The sequence below is a fragment of the Podarcis melisellensis genome (genome assembly GCF_964234715.1).
Source record: "Podarcis melisellensis genome assembly, chromosome: 2".
Lineage (NCBI taxonomy): Eukaryota > Metazoa > Chordata > Lepidosauria > Squamata > Lacertidae > Podarcis > Podarcis melisellensis.
The window spans coordinates 42,350,080-42,367,836 of record NC_138529.1 but is presented as its reverse complement, the minus strand read 5'-3'; the positions used below and the strand labels follow the sequence as shown (position 1 = coordinate 42,367,836).

The 17,757-nt window shown below is 44.3% G+C and overlaps 1 protein-coding gene and 2 long non-coding RNA genes across 5 annotated transcripts in view; 1 reads left to right on the top strand and 2 right to left on the bottom strand.

Annotated features, from left to right (window-relative positions):
- Window positions 1–14,837, bottom strand: part of PRKACA (protein kinase cAMP-activated catalytic subunit alpha) — a 59,782-nt gene extending 44,945 nt beyond the window's left edge. Inside the window, exon 1 of one of the 3 annotated variants that reach the window (XM_081898455.1) lies at window positions 14,660–14,837. In XM_081898455.1, the coding sequence (XP_081754581.1) occupies window positions 14,660–14,705 (46 nt within the window). In that variant the 5' untranslated portion in view covers window positions 14,706–14,837. Of the gene's footprint in view, window positions 1–1,787; window positions 1,816–2,023; window positions 2,118–14,659 lie in introns of those variants that run through there. The other 2 variants (XM_081898458.1, XM_081898456.1) reach the window with 2 other exon arrangements.
- On the top strand, window positions 1,878–5,838 carry LOC309362734. The gene is made up of 3 exons (XR_014165100.1): window positions 1,878–1,974; window positions 2,887–4,596; window positions 5,014–5,838. It is a non-coding gene; the product is annotated as an uncharacterized lncRNA (long non-coding RNA).
- On the bottom strand, window positions 12,213–14,536 carry LOC309362732. The gene is made up of 2 exons (XR_014165098.1): window positions 14,420–14,536; window positions 12,213–13,798 (listed from the first exon to the last, which is right to left on the bottom strand). It is a non-coding gene; the product is annotated as an uncharacterized lncRNA (long non-coding RNA).
- Window positions 14,838–17,757: the final 2,920 nt, after the last annotated feature.

Sequence of the window (17,757 nt, the reverse complement as noted above, 5' to 3'; positions counted from 1 at the left end):
AAATTCAGTTAGCTGGTGACTCTTCCAGGTAATGATCATCTGCTACAAACAATACAAGTATGACTGACTGGTGACCCCAGTTAAAGATTTTCAGTATGGCCCTGATGCTGAACAAAATCAAGAATTTTGCTTGTGTGATCTTTTGGGTTCTCTCCTGGCCATTAAAAAATAAATAAATCTCGACACTGCACAACCATAACAAAGGAGCTGAGATTAAGATGTACAGTATAACAAAAAGAAAAAACTTATGAAAGTCTGACTTTCCAGAAGTATTCCACCTTTATATAATTTTGTTTGCTTTGTTTTTTCTTTGCACACATCCTAAACAAAACTCACTAGAAGACAAAATGGACTCCTTTTTCAAGAGTAACAGCACTTTCCCTATTTTCATTGCTTGCATCTTAAACGATCTACTCCTTCATTTATATAACCTTCACGCATTCCCAAGATTCCCATTCCAGTCTGCCAAAGACACCACTAACATTATTTTCCATTCTAGAAAAGCCTAATTCTACATTATACACAACATCGGAACAGAGCTCAAACTTCACAGCCTACTTCTGCATAGTAAAGGTAAAGGTAAAGGTACCCCTGCCCGTACGGGCCAGTCTTGCCAGACTCTGGGGTTGTGCGCTCATCTCACTCTATAGGCCGGGAGCCAGCGCTGTCCGAAGACACTTCCGGGTCACGTGGCCAGCGTGACATCGCTGCTCTGGCGAGCCAGAGCTGCACACGGAAACACCGTTTACCTTCCCGCTAGTGAGGGGTCCCTATTTATCTACTTGCACCCGGAGGTGCTTTCGAACTGCTAGGTTGGCAGGCGCTGGGACCGAACAACGGGAGCGCACCCCGCTGCGGGGATTCGAACCGCCGACCTTTCGATCGGCAAGCCCTAGGCGCTGAGGCTTTAACCCACAGCGCCACTTCTGCATAGTACCAGAGTACTACTTACGCTATATGGAGAATTGGCAAAGTATTCTATGCTTAACGTAAGAAAAACTGAACTTCTCCAGTTCCCCCCAATTCTTAGAAAAGGCATCCCTCTCAACAGCATTTTAACTATAACACACCTACCTCTTTGTAGCATCTCAATATGAAGTTTGGGTTTCAATCAGCACATTTATGTACCATCACAATTTAATCAATAAGCTCCGGGACCATCAACCAGCCCTAACAAATAATGCTCTCCCTTAATAATTCAACATAGGAATCCAAAGTGTGGACATTCCCTCTGTTAGCCACTTGCCACGCTCCACTCTAAAGAACTGAGTCCCACAGTAACCACAGATTTTTAGGGCCTTGTACAAACTGTCCCAACAGAAATAAAAATCCTCTCCCTCAACGAACGTAAACCTGAATTACTACCAGTTCTGACCTGCCGCAGTGCAAACCTGCAAGAGGCCAAGACAGGGAAAGGTAACCAGATGGGATTATGTTAAGTTAAGACCGAACAGCATGTTATAATCAAAGGGCCTACCTTTTCTTAAATTATCAGCCTGCAGAAGCCAGACGGTACAGCTAAGTACATCAAAGCCATTCTTCACCTTCCCAAGTCCCTCAATCGGGCCCAAACAGAAGCCACCTCACATTAAGAGTGGGACATCTCTCTACTTATCAGCTCCTCCGATCCTGTCACATTCCCCTCCCTCCGCCCGGGGTGAAGACCGGGGCTGCCTGTCCCTAGACAAAACCACAACAGTCCCTCCTTGGACCCCCGAGAGAGCTGGCATCATAGACTCAGAGCCTCTTCTTCTCCCCGGGCTACCCAGCCTATTACTCCCCCTCACCTCCGACCTCCATCTTGCCAGTCTGGAGTGTGGCTTCTCTTCCCCTATGGCTCCCCAGAAGGCCCAATCCATACTACCGCTTTGCCAGCTCTCTGGGAGACCGGCTCCAAGGGGCAGAGAGAGAGGGGGTGGTGGAGTGAAACAGCCCACTTAAAAGACCTAAAGCCAGATCCTGTAAAGAACAAGAGTAAGGATCAAACCCTTCCAAGGCCCAGGAGCCTGCCTTTGGCACATACTTTTAAGAGACGCAAGCGGAGCACATCAGGCCCTGGGCCTGCCTGGTCTGATCTCCAGTGATCTCCTGTAGAACTGGGAGGGCGTGGCCAGAGCAGAACCCTCAGCACACAGGCCTGCTGCCCCGCGCCCAATTGGCTGTTTCGCTTCGTTCAAGTTTGTATAACAAATCAAAACTAGGTGACTGAACACAGTTGTAGTAAATAATAATAATAATAATAATAATAATAATAATAATAATAATAATAATAATAATAATTTATTCATATCCTGTCCATCTGGCTGGGTTTCCCCAGCCACTCTGGGAAGCTCCCAACAGAATATTAAAAATACGATAAAAGATCAAACACTAAAAACTTCCCTAAACAAGGCTGCCTTCAGATGTCTTCTAAACGTGAGAGAATTGTTTATTTCCTTGACATCTGATGAGAAGGTGTTCCACAGGGCAGGCACCACTACCGAGAAGGCCCTCTGCCTGGTTCCCTGTAACCTTACTTCTTGCAGTGAGGGAACCGACAAAAGGTCCTCGAAGCTGGACCTCAGTGTCCAGTCTGAACAATGGGGGTGGAGACGCTCCTTCAGGTATACTTCAGTTATAATGGCCCTCCGTACTCCCCAACTTCCGGGCAGTGGACTAGGGGGACTAGGCTAGTCCCCTAAATGTTCCCGGTAAATTAGAGTATTAAAGCATTCAAGTCTGGTGCCTCCTCCTCAAAGCCCAGGATACTTCTGCCCCCCCCCCCGGCAACCATCCTCACAAGGTGATGTTTCTGATCCAAAGTGTTCCCCTACAAAAAATTGTCACTGCACATCACTGCTTCCGTGTTTAGAATTCATGTCTTTATAAAACTCATTCTTCTTTTAGTTTTTCTCTACAGGATTCTCTTATGTTGTTCCATCAGGGTATGGGAGCTGCCATCCACAGCAAGGTCATCTTCTCCAGCTGAAGTACAAAGAAGTATGCATGGCCACAACACCCAGTTTTGTAGAGATGCAGTGGATAACATTATTTTGTAGACCCTTTTCACTAGTGTAGGAAATAAATGGCCACCAGATGGCACAAAAAGCATCCATTTTTTCCCTTTTTGTTCAGCACCATTAAACTACAGTATATGCTATTGTGTCAGCTATAGCTAAACGCCACGCTATGTTTGGGCAATGGACAGTGTAGTGTAATGGTTAGAATGTCCAGGCTACAGAAACCTAAGTTCAAACCCCCATTCAGCCATGAAGCTTAATGAGTGACCTTGGGCTAGTGACCAAGTTGTGAAGATAACGGGGAGGGCTGGGTAAAGAAAGGAGGACCGTGTACATTGTTTTGAGCTCCTTAGAGAAGTAGAATATAAAAGTAATAAATAAATACAACAGCAAAGCTCTTAATGGGTGTAGATTGCTGACAATATATTACATCCGTTTTCAAACATTTGCATGCATTGCCAGTGTGCTTCTAAGCACACATCAAAGTATATTTTTGATATTTAAAGCCCTGAACCAAAGTTATCAGAGGCATACCACCACTATTATGTGCATGGGGACACTGGAAAAGCAATGCTTAACAGTTCCCTTGTTTGTGGCAGGAGGATGAGGGGTACACTTTGGAACACTATTCCTAAGGAATGCATTTAATGAACTCTTGCATCAGCTTTCAAAAGTATAATGTTTAAGATCCTTTTAGGAGGGTGTTTGGGTTAGAGGCATGTCCAATGGTTGCATTTTCTCTTTGCTCTTAATGATTTGTGTTTTCTTTTTCTTTTTTTTAAATTCTGTCAACTGAAATGACTTTTGATGTCTAAACAAGCAAGGCTAAAAGCTGCTAAATAAATAGCAAACACACAAGACCAGGTACTGTATTTGTAGTTTCCAATCTTCCATGTACGAGAAATTCATCAGGAAAGAGCCAAAACCCAATCACTGTATCGTGCTACAATAAGGCTCTGGCCTGTAAGTCTTATCTAACCTGATCAATACAATTATTAGCCATTACTCCTTTGCAAAAACGTTACAAGTGGAATGGCTCACAACACAATCCCACACTTGAACCACAGGGCAACAGAAGGTTAAACCTCAAGTTTGTTCTCCTAACTAGAATTGCCAGAAAACATTCCACAGGCCAGGCGCTGATAGTCTTAAATGCATCATGGCTGAAGAACGTGCCTGATCTGGTCTGTGGATGCCCAAACCACTCTCCTATTCCTGCCAAAACTACAAATGCACTAATTTGTAATACTCCCTCACTTATCCACCAAGGTTTACAGCATGCTACAAGTTAGCAAGAGGCAGTAGTCACTCAAGCCAGCTTGTCATTGTCATTTAGACAGCTTCTGTCTCCATTTAAACATAATAGGGTTCTCTTGAGCAATATGTCCAATCTCCCCCCCCCCGTTTTTTGTAATTTAGTAGACAGACCCCTTTACTGTCTTCGGTCTGAAATCACCTCTTGATTAACCTACTAACAAACAGAACAGGTTGATCAGGAAACGAATCATTCTGGTCAAGGATTTCAGTACTCAGGGTCAATGCTCCGTTTTACACATTAAAACTGGAAGGGAAGGGGCGTTGCTACTGCAGCCACCAGGTTTAAAACAATCATGAGAATATAATTAAGTAACATCATACACCTGTACATTTGTCTTCCTCTGCATCCTAAAGAAGCTAGGAACAAACATTTCTCACCTCCTTTGCACCCCTTTCAAAGCAACCTAACAAAAATCAAACTGGTAGATGTTTGCTACCAGAGAATATAACAGTTAACAGTGGGTGCTCTTGCCTACAGTGCAATTTAAGCTGGTCCAAAAATTTGACCATAATGTTTTAGGGGTGTCCTAGGCCACTTTGGGGACATCCATAGAGCCTAGTATGGGCCTCAAACCTTATGCTTGACCCCTTGCTTTAGTTGGCACTGTGAATCAAACAGTTATAGAGAAAGGCTCACAGAGTCACCAAGTCATGGCACTGCTAATTGTACATGAACCTCTACAATGACCCACAGCAGCATATGAGAAAATAAGCAAGCTAGATCTTCTTGAAATTATTTTGCTGCCTTCCTAATTCAAAAGCCAGCAACAAGGGCAGGGCTAAGAGATATAGAAAGCAACTGCAGGAAATGTTCCGTGTTTCTGTTCCATAATAATAAAATACATTTTAAAAGATAATCTAAAATACTTGGAGCAACTAACAAATCAGGATAAGATCTAGCTGATATAAGAATAAGAAGAGTTCTGCTGGATCAGACCACAGACCTATCTAGTCCAGCATCCTATTCTCAAAGGGGCCACTCAGACCTACAGGAAGTCAACAACCAGGTCACGATCATAACAGCAATTTCTCCCCTCGTGCTTCCTGACAAACAGTATTCAGAAACACATAACCTGTGACATGTGAGATTATACACAGCCACCATGACCAGGAGCCTTAAAGTTGGTGACCATCACAACATTTGTGACAGCATGTAGTTTAACTATGCCCTGCATGAAGATATACTTCCTTTTGTGTGCCCTGGCACTTCCAACATTCAACATCTAGTTCTATTTTTATGAAGGGGAGGAAAACTTCTCTATCAATTTTCTCCACATCGTACTGTTAGATCAGTTTACAGATAGATACAGATTGTGGAAATTTGATGGACGCTCCCTCTGCACCAAGACCACAAGGCAACAGGATTAGGTCCATGCCTGAGAAAAAAAGAGAAAAGGAGCTTGGCATGGAGGCAGTGGAAGAGTCAAGCGTGTCTCTTATAGACAGTCAACCCAGGAGAAAGGGAGCATGAAGCTAGTAGCACAAGGACCAAAAACATTTCCCAAATCAGAAGCAGGACTTATAAACTGTATAACCCCACCCCATTCCCAACTCTCTCCTTTTACACCTCTCCCACACCCAGCCCCTCACAACTGGCTCAACCCCCACCCACAAGATTGCCAAAAAAAACCAAAGAAACCTCCCCCATCTCCCTACTTCTGCTTCATTTGCAGATTTCCTTCTGGCAGCAGCAGGGAGAAGGCCTCTTCATTCTCCTGCCCCGCCGCCTTTGCAGATGGTAACAGAGGGAGCTCAGCAACTCTGCCAGGTTTACCTGCCTGGGCCGCTGACCTGTTTCCTCACCACACACACATATTGTGGCAACAATGACAGAGAGCATGTAGGAAGGCTAGCCTGGGCTGCCCACCTGCCCATTTCACTGGTCTGCTTGCTCGCGCTGCAGGCCTGAGCTGCTGGCTTTCTTCCTTCCCTCCACCCCAGGATGGCAGTGGCAACAACAGTGGGAGCACAGGAAGGCCTGCCTGTGGTTTGTGAATGCCTGTACACTTGTCTGTGTGATAAGGGATGAGTGCAAATATAGTAGAGAGAGATGTGGCAGGTTGTTGCATTTACTGATCCTTGGAAATTACCCACCTGGTGACTAACCTGTCTGCAACACTTCAAAAGCAACACAGAATCTTGGAGGAAGTGACAAGGAGAACAGCACTTAAGAGTTTGGGCTATCAAATCTTTTCCCAGAAGGAGCTCCTATGCCCCTTAAAGGCAGCAATCCAAACAGAAATTAAGCAGGTGACTCCAGCAAGATTCTGTTGTTGGATACCCGCTTGTCACAGTCATTAAAGACATAGGAATCCTGCCAGAAACACGTGCTGACTACCCTACAAAGGAGAATGAAATGGGCAGCACTTTGCCTTTAAGACGCTTCAAGCAACTTAAGAGCTGGCTAATATCTAAATGCTATGTATTATGAAGTATTCACACACTAAAAAAAAAAACCAATTAAGTGTGAAATCATCCCTGGATTCTACAAAGGAATGTACAAAAGGTTGCTCAGCATTCATACTCCAGTTTGTTAAGGCAGTAAATTACTCTTTAAACACATTTTAAACCAGCCATCTTGATTGCAAAGAGTGGATTTTTACACTGATCAATGAGTGCTTACAGGTGCAGCAGGGACCCAATTCATTTCAGCAATTTGAATTCTGACTTACGGGGTTGTAGTAATTTATTGAAGATCATTCATGATCTACACATGGTGGACACATTGAAACAGCTACATGCACCTATGCACATGGCAAGGAACGGCCTTGGTTGACTCCCCAGATGTGTACATGCTATGAAACAGATGCTTAAGACACTTCAAAATTATGTAGCAAAAGTACTACCACTTGAACCTTTACTCTGTGAAGTATAAAGCGTTCCCGGCACTGTGCTACTCATACAAATGAACAGTTGTTGCTTCCTTATTAGCCTTTACCTACCATACCACCTCTTCACAGAAAATAACCCCCCTTGGCATATTTGCCACCCCACCCTTCAGCTCCAAAGCGCACAAAACTTTCAAAGTCCATTATTGGCTTTGTAAGCTCAGGTTTGACCTCATTTTACCAAAAGTTCCTGCTAGTTTACTCTGATCTTTAATAGAGTTCCAATTTCTCATCTTAATCATCAGTGCGAGCTCACACTTTTAACCTACCAAGAACCCTAAAACATCTGGGATCCCATGCACATCAAACTCTTCCTTGAAGACAGCTTCAGTCACATAACTGGAAGAACCTAATGAGGAGAGCAAGAACTACTGGGGCCTGTTCGGAACCTTGGAAGAACGGAGTGCCAATTACATGGGCAAGGAAACAGTTTCATATTTTTATAGTACACAGATAAAGGTTTCTTACATTTTCCTCTCCTGTCTGCATCTTCTGAAGAAACTTCTTACGGTAATCACAGCTTACTCCTAACACCTTTCCCCAACTCCAGGGAGTTCTTTTGCTACTTGCTGCGGTTACAGCCAGCAGTGGATTTGATTTGTTGGCTGATGTGAAATTATCTCTGGTTTTATAATTTGTTTTATTGTCACTTGAAGGTTGCAGCAGGCCCCGGAGGCCCTTTTGAGGGTGAGAAGACATATAAGTAAACAAAATTTAACCACAAAACCAATGAATATTCTCTAAGTTTTAGTACGTTTTCTTCACCCAAAATGCAGGCTGCCTAGAAGCAAAAGAAGTTTTTGGTGTTGTTTTTTTAAATCAGATTAACACATGCTGATAGGGTTTTTTTTCACTGGGTCGGAAGCCCCAAATCCCTCCACTTTATATATGGTAGAGAGATCATAGGCAAATCATATCACTTTCACAAAAGCCAAGTCACAAATCTGCAGAGTGAGATGAACCAACTCAATTTCTAATACCAGTTAGATTTTAAGCCTTTGCCAACCTGGTGCCCTCCAGATGTTTGGGGCTACAATTCACAACAGCTTCTGCCAGTATAGCCAATGCTGGAAGCTATAGTTTGAAATATCTGGAGGGCACCAGGTTGGAAAAAAGCTGCTTTAAACAACTAAGCTGTCAATCAGCAGTTCTGCCTTTGGTGTAGTTATGCAGAACGAACAGGAAAGCACAGCTTTTAAAAGGGGGCTTAGATTTCCCCAGACTAGAAGTTAAGGAACCTACTTTTAATATAATCCCATCAGTGTTGATGGCAATGAACAGAATAATGAGCAGAAAACAGATCCCAGCCCCAAGGAACTTACAGCCTAACAGAAAGATGAGAGAGAGACGGAAGAGGAAACCTACCTTTAACTGTGGACATACCTCATGGCTGCTTGTACTGCCCTCTGCAGTCCCCAGAGCCTGCCCTGGAGGCCCCTTGGAACAGCATAGCAGATGCAGGAGGAAGTAGGAATTTACAAAAAAAAATAAATCACCTCACCCACTTTCTGATCAAATAAAGCAGACTCCCCCATTGTCCCAGAGGCTGAACTGGATACAACCCTGTTTATTGGAAGCCCAGATGATCTACGTCTGCCACCGTTCTCCAGCAGAAATGTTTCTGAGTCACAATTACTATTATCTGTACTGTATTAACAGACTGCACCAAAAATATATGGCTTTGTGTTTGGAGAAACTAAGATGCAACTAGATTCAGGTAGGTAGCCGTGTTGGTCTGACACAGTCAAAATAAATAAAAAATTAAAAAATAATCCAGTAGCACCTTAGAGACCAACTAAGTTTGTTCTGGGTATAAGCTTTCGTGTGCATGCACACTTCTTCAGATACCAAGAAGTGTGCATGCACACGAAAGCTTATACCCAGAACAAACTTAGTTGGTCTCTAAGGTGCTACTGGACTATTTTTTAAGATGCAACTAAAAGAGTTCAGTTTACCAATCCATGGGTTCTCCGTACATTTCATTTATATTTACTTACCATACCAACAGTGTGTCAGCCACAGCTTTGATGCCTATATAGCCACATTTTCTTTGACCAAAAAATTGACAAGCATTTTGGACCAGAATACCTCAAGGACTGTCTGTAAGTAACCCCTATTGCACTCCAATCCACATTTGAGAGCCGTCTCAGGAAGCCAAGTCAACTCACGTTTGGCAGGTGGCTACAAACAGCAGGGCCTATTTGAATTTTTCCAGATCTGTTGGCTAGCCTATTAAAATCCATTTATCATTTGCACTGAATGATTAATTCAGATAGGTGAAGCTGACAGGAATTGGGGTCCAACAAGATATGGATGTCCACACCTAAGGCACCTCTGTTTTAAACAGACAGTTGCAGAGCTGGAAAGGACCTCCATGTAATGTTGCACAATCCCTACTCAGTCACCAAGTTCCCTGGGCTTGGCACTGCCTCTCAACTTAAACCTACCTCACAAGGTTGTTGTGAGGACAAACTGAGAAGGGGAAGAATCAGGTACTCCACCTTGAACTTGTTGGAGGAAAGGTAGGATGTAGTAGTTGTTATCTAGTTTCAACTTTAAAACCGCCAATGAAAGAGAATCACAATAATTAAGTCGTCAGGTTTTTTTAAAAAGGCTACATAAGTACAAGAATTGTTCCCCTTCTGAGTTCATTGGAGTAGGCAGGAAGTTTACTTGACCCATCTACTGTATCTTCCAGAAATGCCATAATAGACATTTTACACAGAGCCTAGCAGCCAAGCACAGGCATCTGGATGTCCCATTTAATAAAAAGAAACAGTGCTTCTATTAAGTGCACTTCACATAAAAGCTTCACATACATTATATTGGATTAATTGTTTAATTAAAGCTGTGCTCTGTTTAATTGAAGTCGTGCTTTGTTTTCCTTTTTAATCCTGCCAGAAATGAGAGCTGGGAGTAAAATTTATCAGCACAGTTTCTTTGTGGATCAAACAACAAATCTGCAAAGAAGTTCCATGCATCAGCAACAGAGGCACAGGTCTAATGTTGCGTCTGCTCCTCAGATCTGTTGAAAGCAACAAAAGGGGAAAGATTGGACTAGAAAGCTGCAAGGGAGCCCACCTCCAACTGCTGCACATATACCAGGAGAGCTGCAGGCAGATGCAAAGTCCCACTACTTAAACCTTACTGCTTGGATATCATGTGGATAGTGCGCTAAAGTTCCTATTTAACAATTAATAATTACTATTTGTTCCCCTTAAATTTCTTTCATTTGCTAACTGGATTATTCTCTGCAGAAAATAATCATCCACAGAACATATTTCTACAACAAGCAAGTGTTCAGAAGCCTTGAAGTTTTTTTACCTAATGGAGCTCATATAATGCATGCTGTTACTTGAGAAAATAGCCTTTGTAATATTTAATAACTGCCAATAAATCATTTGTTGCAAAGGCTAGGAAATAGCTTTTTGATTAGATGACAACTAAGGGATTGGATCTTCTGGACAGAACCCAGAAGGGACCTACAACTAATTAGAAACACAAAATTTCCCCCTTGGTACCCGCTCTTGAAAAAAGAGCATTTTACAGCTAGTATCTGAAATTTCACCAGTTTCCTTAAATGTCTTTATTGAGCTGCGTTTCCAAGTGATGCACAAAACAGTCTTGGATGGCGACTACAACAAGGTCTTGTATACAGACTTTGTATTTATGGTCAGGTGGGAGACATCACTCATTATCTGTTAGCCTGCCCCTTATAGAGAGGGCCAAGAGATGGCTTTCTGAAACCTTTGTTCACACAAGCAAGCAGGCACACACACACTGTTGTTTCTTTTGAGTGACAATAATAGCTCCATAACATGCAGAATGGCCCTCTATACACTGGCTGCAAAAAAAAAGGGGGGGGAGGAAAAAGGAGTTAAGATAAAATTGCTATAAATTGTGGTGGTGCTTCAGACGTGTAAACTGAAATCAAGCTGGATTTGAGGTTGTTGGTGTATCTGGGAACTTGTCTTTCTTACATGATGGATGCTGGTAAATTGGATTTTTAAAAGGCAAAATATTAGAATTGGAGTTCTGAGAGAGATACAAGGGAAACTGTGTGTTTCAGGAACTTGGCAGTCTTTTTGTATTATGAATATACGTTCTGTATTATTGAGAAGAAGAAGAGAAGAGTTTGGATTTGATATCCCGCCTTTCACTCCCTTTAAGGAGTCTCAAAGCGGCTAACATTCTCCTTTCCCTTCCTCCCCCACAACAAACACTCTGTGAGGTGAGTGGGGCTGAGAGACACATTGCATGAATACTATCATGGGCTTTGGCTACAGCCATCAATTTATGAACTTGAACTTTATTAGATGACATGCATGCATGCATGTGATGATCAGGCTAAAGTTCTGAAGGCTGTTTAGAATTCAATCACAGCTACTCAAGACAATTTTAAGGAAAGTGTCCTTAAATTTTCCCTATCTTGACTTAAAAAACTCCACTTCGAAGTACCATGATCACAATAGAAGGGCAAGGTATACATTTACCTAAATAAAAATAACTTAAGAGTCAGAACTATGCATGATTCCACATACTCCAATATGGTGTAGTATTTGGACTGCTGATAAATCCAAGTTTTAAATATATAACAGTAGGTTTCAGTCCTTCAGTTAATATTTACAAATGTGCTTTTGAAAGAACCAGTGATCATCGAAGCCATGTACAAGTACCTATGAATCTTGCACTTCATGTTACCCTATGTCACTCATGTCACTCATTTACCTGTGCTTCCCTTCCAGGATATATTCTAAATTCCACAAAATAATATAAATATATTTAGAATCAAACATAAATATAGACATATTTCTACAAGATAAGTTTATCTGGACAAAATATTAATTTGCACAACTTATTTTTAATACACAGTGTTGAGTTCTCTTGCTTTGGCAATAGCTATCTTTGTGGTTAATAAAAACAGAATCAATCAGGCTTTTGATGTTCAGGAAGTCCAAAATAGCGGTCCATCTCATTCTTAGTACAGAGTCCCTAAATTTCTGGATACTTTAATGTATTTTTTATTAAAGGTTTCTTGGTTTACAAAAGTATGTGCAATGTCTCTTTTTTCAAGTTACATTTTCTACAGATCAGTTTCATTTGTTGCGACATTAGTGTTACATTACGAAGAAAAAGGGGGAAGAGGTGGAGGGGACCATGGAGGGTGGGGATGGGGTCAGGTGGCGATGTTTCTATTTAATTTAATGTATGTGTGGGATTTTGTGTCAGCGTCGCTTGTGTGGGTTCTCTTTACTATTCGCTTGTGTTCCTCTGGTGGTGAGAGGTTTGGGTTGCCCTAGGGTGTGGTTGTTTGTTTGTGATTGGCTGTGGTGAACTTTGTTTTCATGTATGAGTGGGGTGGGTGTTTTGGGATCAGGTTAGTTATATTGCTTCGTAGGCTGTTGGTGGATTCTTGTCGTTGTCTTGTTGGGCAATCCCTGGATACTGTTAACAGCTGAGAATGAATGAAGTGCTGAGAACAATGAATACATTAAAACACTGTAAGGCAGTGATGCAGGAGTAGGAATTAGTACACTTGCTATGTGCCCTGCCCTTTCCTCTTTCTACAGGGATCATTAAAAGCCACAGATCTAATCCTGCCATACTGCTACTAAGTGTAATAATCTCTTTGGGAAAGGGTTAGCCACAGTCTAAACAGTAATGGGATTTTGATCACAGAGTAAAACAAGCTGGGAAGGGAAGAGAGTAATAATGGACAAGAAGTCAAGGTTCCTGAATCCTATCCACAACTCTGGGAAGGGATTTGTGAGTACATGCTGGGACAAGGACTGAGTCCACACGGAGCAGAAGTCTGAGAGCTCTCTTATAACCTTTTGTGCCAAGCCCTGGCACTTCCTTTGCAATTTTCATACATCCCGCCCCCTATACTTTTTCTGTCTTTTGAGGGAGCCTTTAAGGATCGACAATTCCATGTTCAAAGAATAGTACTAGCACCTAAAAATCCTGAGTCCTGCAGTGTAACTTTGATTCACATTTTTTATCTGTAACTGAGCCCAAGTCCAGCTGTTAAAGATGCTGGTATACAAAACAAGGCTGTGAGATGCATTAGTCCCAAAGAAACATAGCCTGAATTCTCCAGTGCAGAAGAAAAGGCCGAGTTTTGCACACCCACTGCTTGGATGCAATGTGGCAGGTAAAACTCATACTTAATTGAACAGGCTTGCATGCCACAAGCTCCCAAAGAAGACAGGTAAAATGAAAGAACCCCAAAGGGGTGTGTGTGTGTGTGTGTGTAGTTTTAAATAGTTTTCATGAGGTCCTATTCCAGCATTAATTCTTTGACTGTTCTGCAAGTCTGCCGCCAGCTACAAAATCCTGCCTTCCACTTCCTCGAAAGCAATCCAAGCAGCCCTTTCTGTTTTCCATCTAGGTACGCTACAAACATACTTCCTGCTTTGTTGCTAGTCTTTCCATCTGAGGCCCTGCCTGACCAGTTTGCAGTTCCATTCTGCAGCTTCCTTTGGGGGGTGGGGCGTAGCGGACACATCCGTCTGTCTCTGCTGAATTAAGTAGCCTTCCATTTGTGTTTTAACAGGGCGAGCTGTCTATTGAACAGGAACCTGTCATACCTGCCTAAAAGCAATAGCAAAGTGTTAGCTTCATTGCACATATTCGGTACCAGCCACTGTTAACTAAGCAGCCTCAGAAATGCTACGCTTCGCATTTAAATCTGTTTGATATATCTGGGGAGGATAACTAACCTACAAGTTACAAAGAAAGTCAACACAAACTGGTTTTTAGTGCACAGGCACGACCAGAGGCAGTGTTGCCAGAGGCAGAAAACCCCAACTCGCCAATTTATTTATTTTTTAAAAAACCCGGTTTTCCATGCTAGAAACCCCCTTCCCCGAATAAACACACACGTGGACCCAAATCGGACAAAGCGTTAAAAGTAATGCTCATGGGAGGGGAAGGCGAACGGGAAGAATGGGTTGTGCTGGGACAAGGGGCACACTCCGTGTGGAGGCAGCGCACTCGCAGGCTCCCAGGGGAAGCAGGGCGGGGGCGCCGGAGAGCGCGGCAGGCAGACCGGCCGGATTGGCCCCCAAGTCCCCCGGCAGCACCGGCCAGCCAGGTGTCCCACAAACGAGGCACGGAGGGGCCGGCCGCCACCCCCCACTCCGGATAAGCCTGGCACGGCAGGCTGAGGCAAAGGCCTGGCTGGGGAAACACCCCCCTCCCGGCCCGGGGTACCTGGTGTGAAGGCAGGGTGGGCAAGGCGGTGTCCTGCCCCGCGAGCGGGCTTCACGGGCGGCGACGCCCCCGCTGCTCCTCCACTCTCCGGCGGAACCGGCTGCCCGCAAACCCCAGAACACTCCCCGCTCCGGGAGGGAAGAGGGAGGTCCGGCGCCAGTTCCTGCCTCGGCTTCTCCCAGACTGCGGCCCCCGCTCCCCACACCCGGCTTCCTCCCGCCGCCGCCGCCGCGCACTCACCGCTCTCAATCTCGCCGCCCTTCTTGGCCGTGGCCGCGTTGCCCATGGCCAGGCGGGGGCCGGGCTGGGGCTTGGGCTGGGCCCGCGGGGAGGGGGCGCTCTCCCCGCTCGCTCGGTGCAGGCGGCAGGAGGCTCCGGCTGGGCCCAGCCAGGCCCAATCCCCCCCTCCCCTGCCAGACCGGGGTCGCCTCCGCCCCCTTCTCCCCTGGCGGCAGTAGCAGCGGCGGCGGCGGCGGCGCCACCTCCCCGCGCGTGCGCCATTGGCTAGCCTGCGCGGCTGCCGCCAGCCGATTGGTCCCGTCGCCGAAGTCCCGGTCGCAATTGGCCCGCGGACCGTGACGGCTGCCTCTTGCGCGCCCGCCCTCCTTCTTGCGCAAAAAGTGTCGGGTTGAAGCCGAAGGCTTCCACCGGCTTCTGTGATTGGCTAACGGAAGATTTATAGTCCCACCCTTCTGGTGTGGATCCGCTAATTGGCTAGGCCAGGAGATGGGGGCTCAGGGTTCTATTATTAGAATATTTAGATTTTCCTAATTCCGAAGAATGTCCATTGTAAAGGGAGGAGGAGGAGGAGCAGCAGTAAAACGCGTCTCCGGAGGAAGCGGGGAGAGGGCGAAAACCGGGCGTGGGGTTTGATGCTTCCAGTGGGAATTTAAAAGAGAAATAAATAATAGAGGGATTCCATTGTGCAGCGAGCATAGGGGTTCGCTGTTGCGCAAAGCTATTGTCCTCGGTTGACCAGCATGGAATAAATTCATTTTTGAGGGGCGGGAGCCTGACAAAGCGATGCTCGGATAAGAATGGGCGTTCAGCTGAGCTCGTGCTCACCAGCTTGCTTTGTGAACCTAGACTAACGTTTGACAGTCCTTGACTACCCCTTTGTTCATGCACTTCGGTTAATGTATGAATATAGACTGACTCTGCCATCTTTTGAATGAATGGAGACGTTTATGCTTGTTATTGATTAACCCGGAGCGCTCTCTGATGTCGGCTGCTTACCACGCCCATAAACTCGGACTGGAGGGTGGGAGGAAACAGTGCATTTGCGCCTTCTATGTCTCTAGCTACGTGAGCGTGTAAAACAATGGCTGGGTAAAGTGAATTCAGAGGGTTCTCCGTCTAGTTTGGCCCTAATTTATCTACATTTCCGTAGGATGACAGGATTTTCCAAATCTTGGCTGAAGTTGCGGGGGGGGGCTCAGAGCTTATATAACGAGCTGAACTTATGTAATAAATCTGATGCCCGAAGTATTGTTGATAGTTGTTCATTTTGTGACATACACAGTCTGCGGGTTTTTCCTGGGTTTTTCCGGAGCACGTTGTGTAACCAACGTAAACGTTATGAAGAGTCTAGGCTACATTTCCACTTCACTGTTTGTTTGGCAATTGTTAACAGCCCTGGAGGCAATGTAGGACATGGCTGTCACCATGACAAATGCTTCTTAAATACTAATACAGTTATTATTTATTATGATAGCCTTAAAATGCCACAAGATTCTTCTTTGTTTTTGCTGCAGTAAACTATCCCATCTCTCTCTCTGGAAGTTACAATAGACAGTTAACACGGTACTGTACCACTAAACTGCTAGGCATTATCCAGACTGCAGAAGAGCACATAACCTAAGAACCTCAGAGGTTTTCCAGGGCTTTACTATTCACTAAGGGTATGTGTATGTTAAAGACTGGTACTGGAAGATGAAAAATACAAGGCACAATAATTTTCTGTTCTTTTTAAGTGCCTTTAATGTAAAGGTAAAGAGACCCCTGACCATTAGGTCCAGTTGTGGCCGACTCTGGGGTTGCGGCGCTCATCTCGCTTTATTGGCTGAGGGAGCCGGTGTACAGCTTCCAGGTCATGTGGCCAGCATGACTAAGCTGCTTCTGGCGAACCAGAGCAGCACACGGAAACGCCATTTATCTTCCCACCTATTTATCTACTTGCACTTTGACGTGCTTTTGAACTGCTAATTGGGCAGGAGCAGGGACCAAGCAACAGGAGCTCACCCCGTCGCGGGGATTCGAACCGCTGACCTTCTGATTGGCAAGTCCTAGGCTCTGTGGTTTAACCCACAGCGCCACCTGCATCCCTTTAAGTGCCTCTAAGAGTGAACTATTACTGTTTCAAGTGTCTCAGTAACAATAACTAATACAGTAGTCATGACCAATACTTTTTCATGTTTTACTCAATTTCTCCTTAATGCTTTACCCTGATACACACATATTAAAATCATACTTGGTTGGAAGGGATGTCAAAGTTCACTTTGTCCAAGACAACCAGGCCAAACCAGGAAGGAAATCCACCTTCATAGTATCCCTGATAGTTGACCAACCTCAGCTTAAAAATTTCTTACTAGATTTCCTTATACAGCAAAGTTATTCTCTCCAGGACGTGACTGACAACTGGACGCTCAAAAGTAGCAGTTTTATCCACTCCTATGAAAGGGATAAAATATGGCATTTAATTTTAGCTATTTTGGCTGCATGAGCATAGGCCTTATTAGTTTGATTTTGAGCACAAAGACAGAGATCAAATTAGGTCAATAATGAACACATCTGAAATCTGAACACTGAAAACCAATCACGTTTTAACAAATTAGTGCATTTCAAGTACTTATGAATATACAGCATTTTCAAATAGGATGCTAATTTCAAATTTGAAGCTACCAGTTCAAATTAATAAAATTAATCAAACACTACTATTAAAAATGTGAATAGCTTTAGGTATTTGTCTCAGCTTTGCATTTTTGTACTTCCTCCAACCTCTCCTCTGCTGGGAAAACATGAGGACTGTGTCAAATATTACATTTCCATGGTGGGGGTGGGCGTGAGTGGGGGAAGACCAACAGTAGGTAGAGCCAGAATCCATGACAGGCAGAGCAAACTACCGTAGTTATAATTCTGCCCTCTTCCTCCTCCCTACTGAGTTGTCCAAGAGTAATGCTGAAACTAAGGCAGAGGAAGCCCACCAGCAGTGCCACCCCCTGGCAGCGGTGCCCCAGCAACAGTGCCCCATTTGCCCTAATAGATAAGCTTCTACTACTCAAATTTTAAAAATGTGTGCAGGGAAACAGTAAGAAAATAGCTTCAGGTAGTGTATTTGA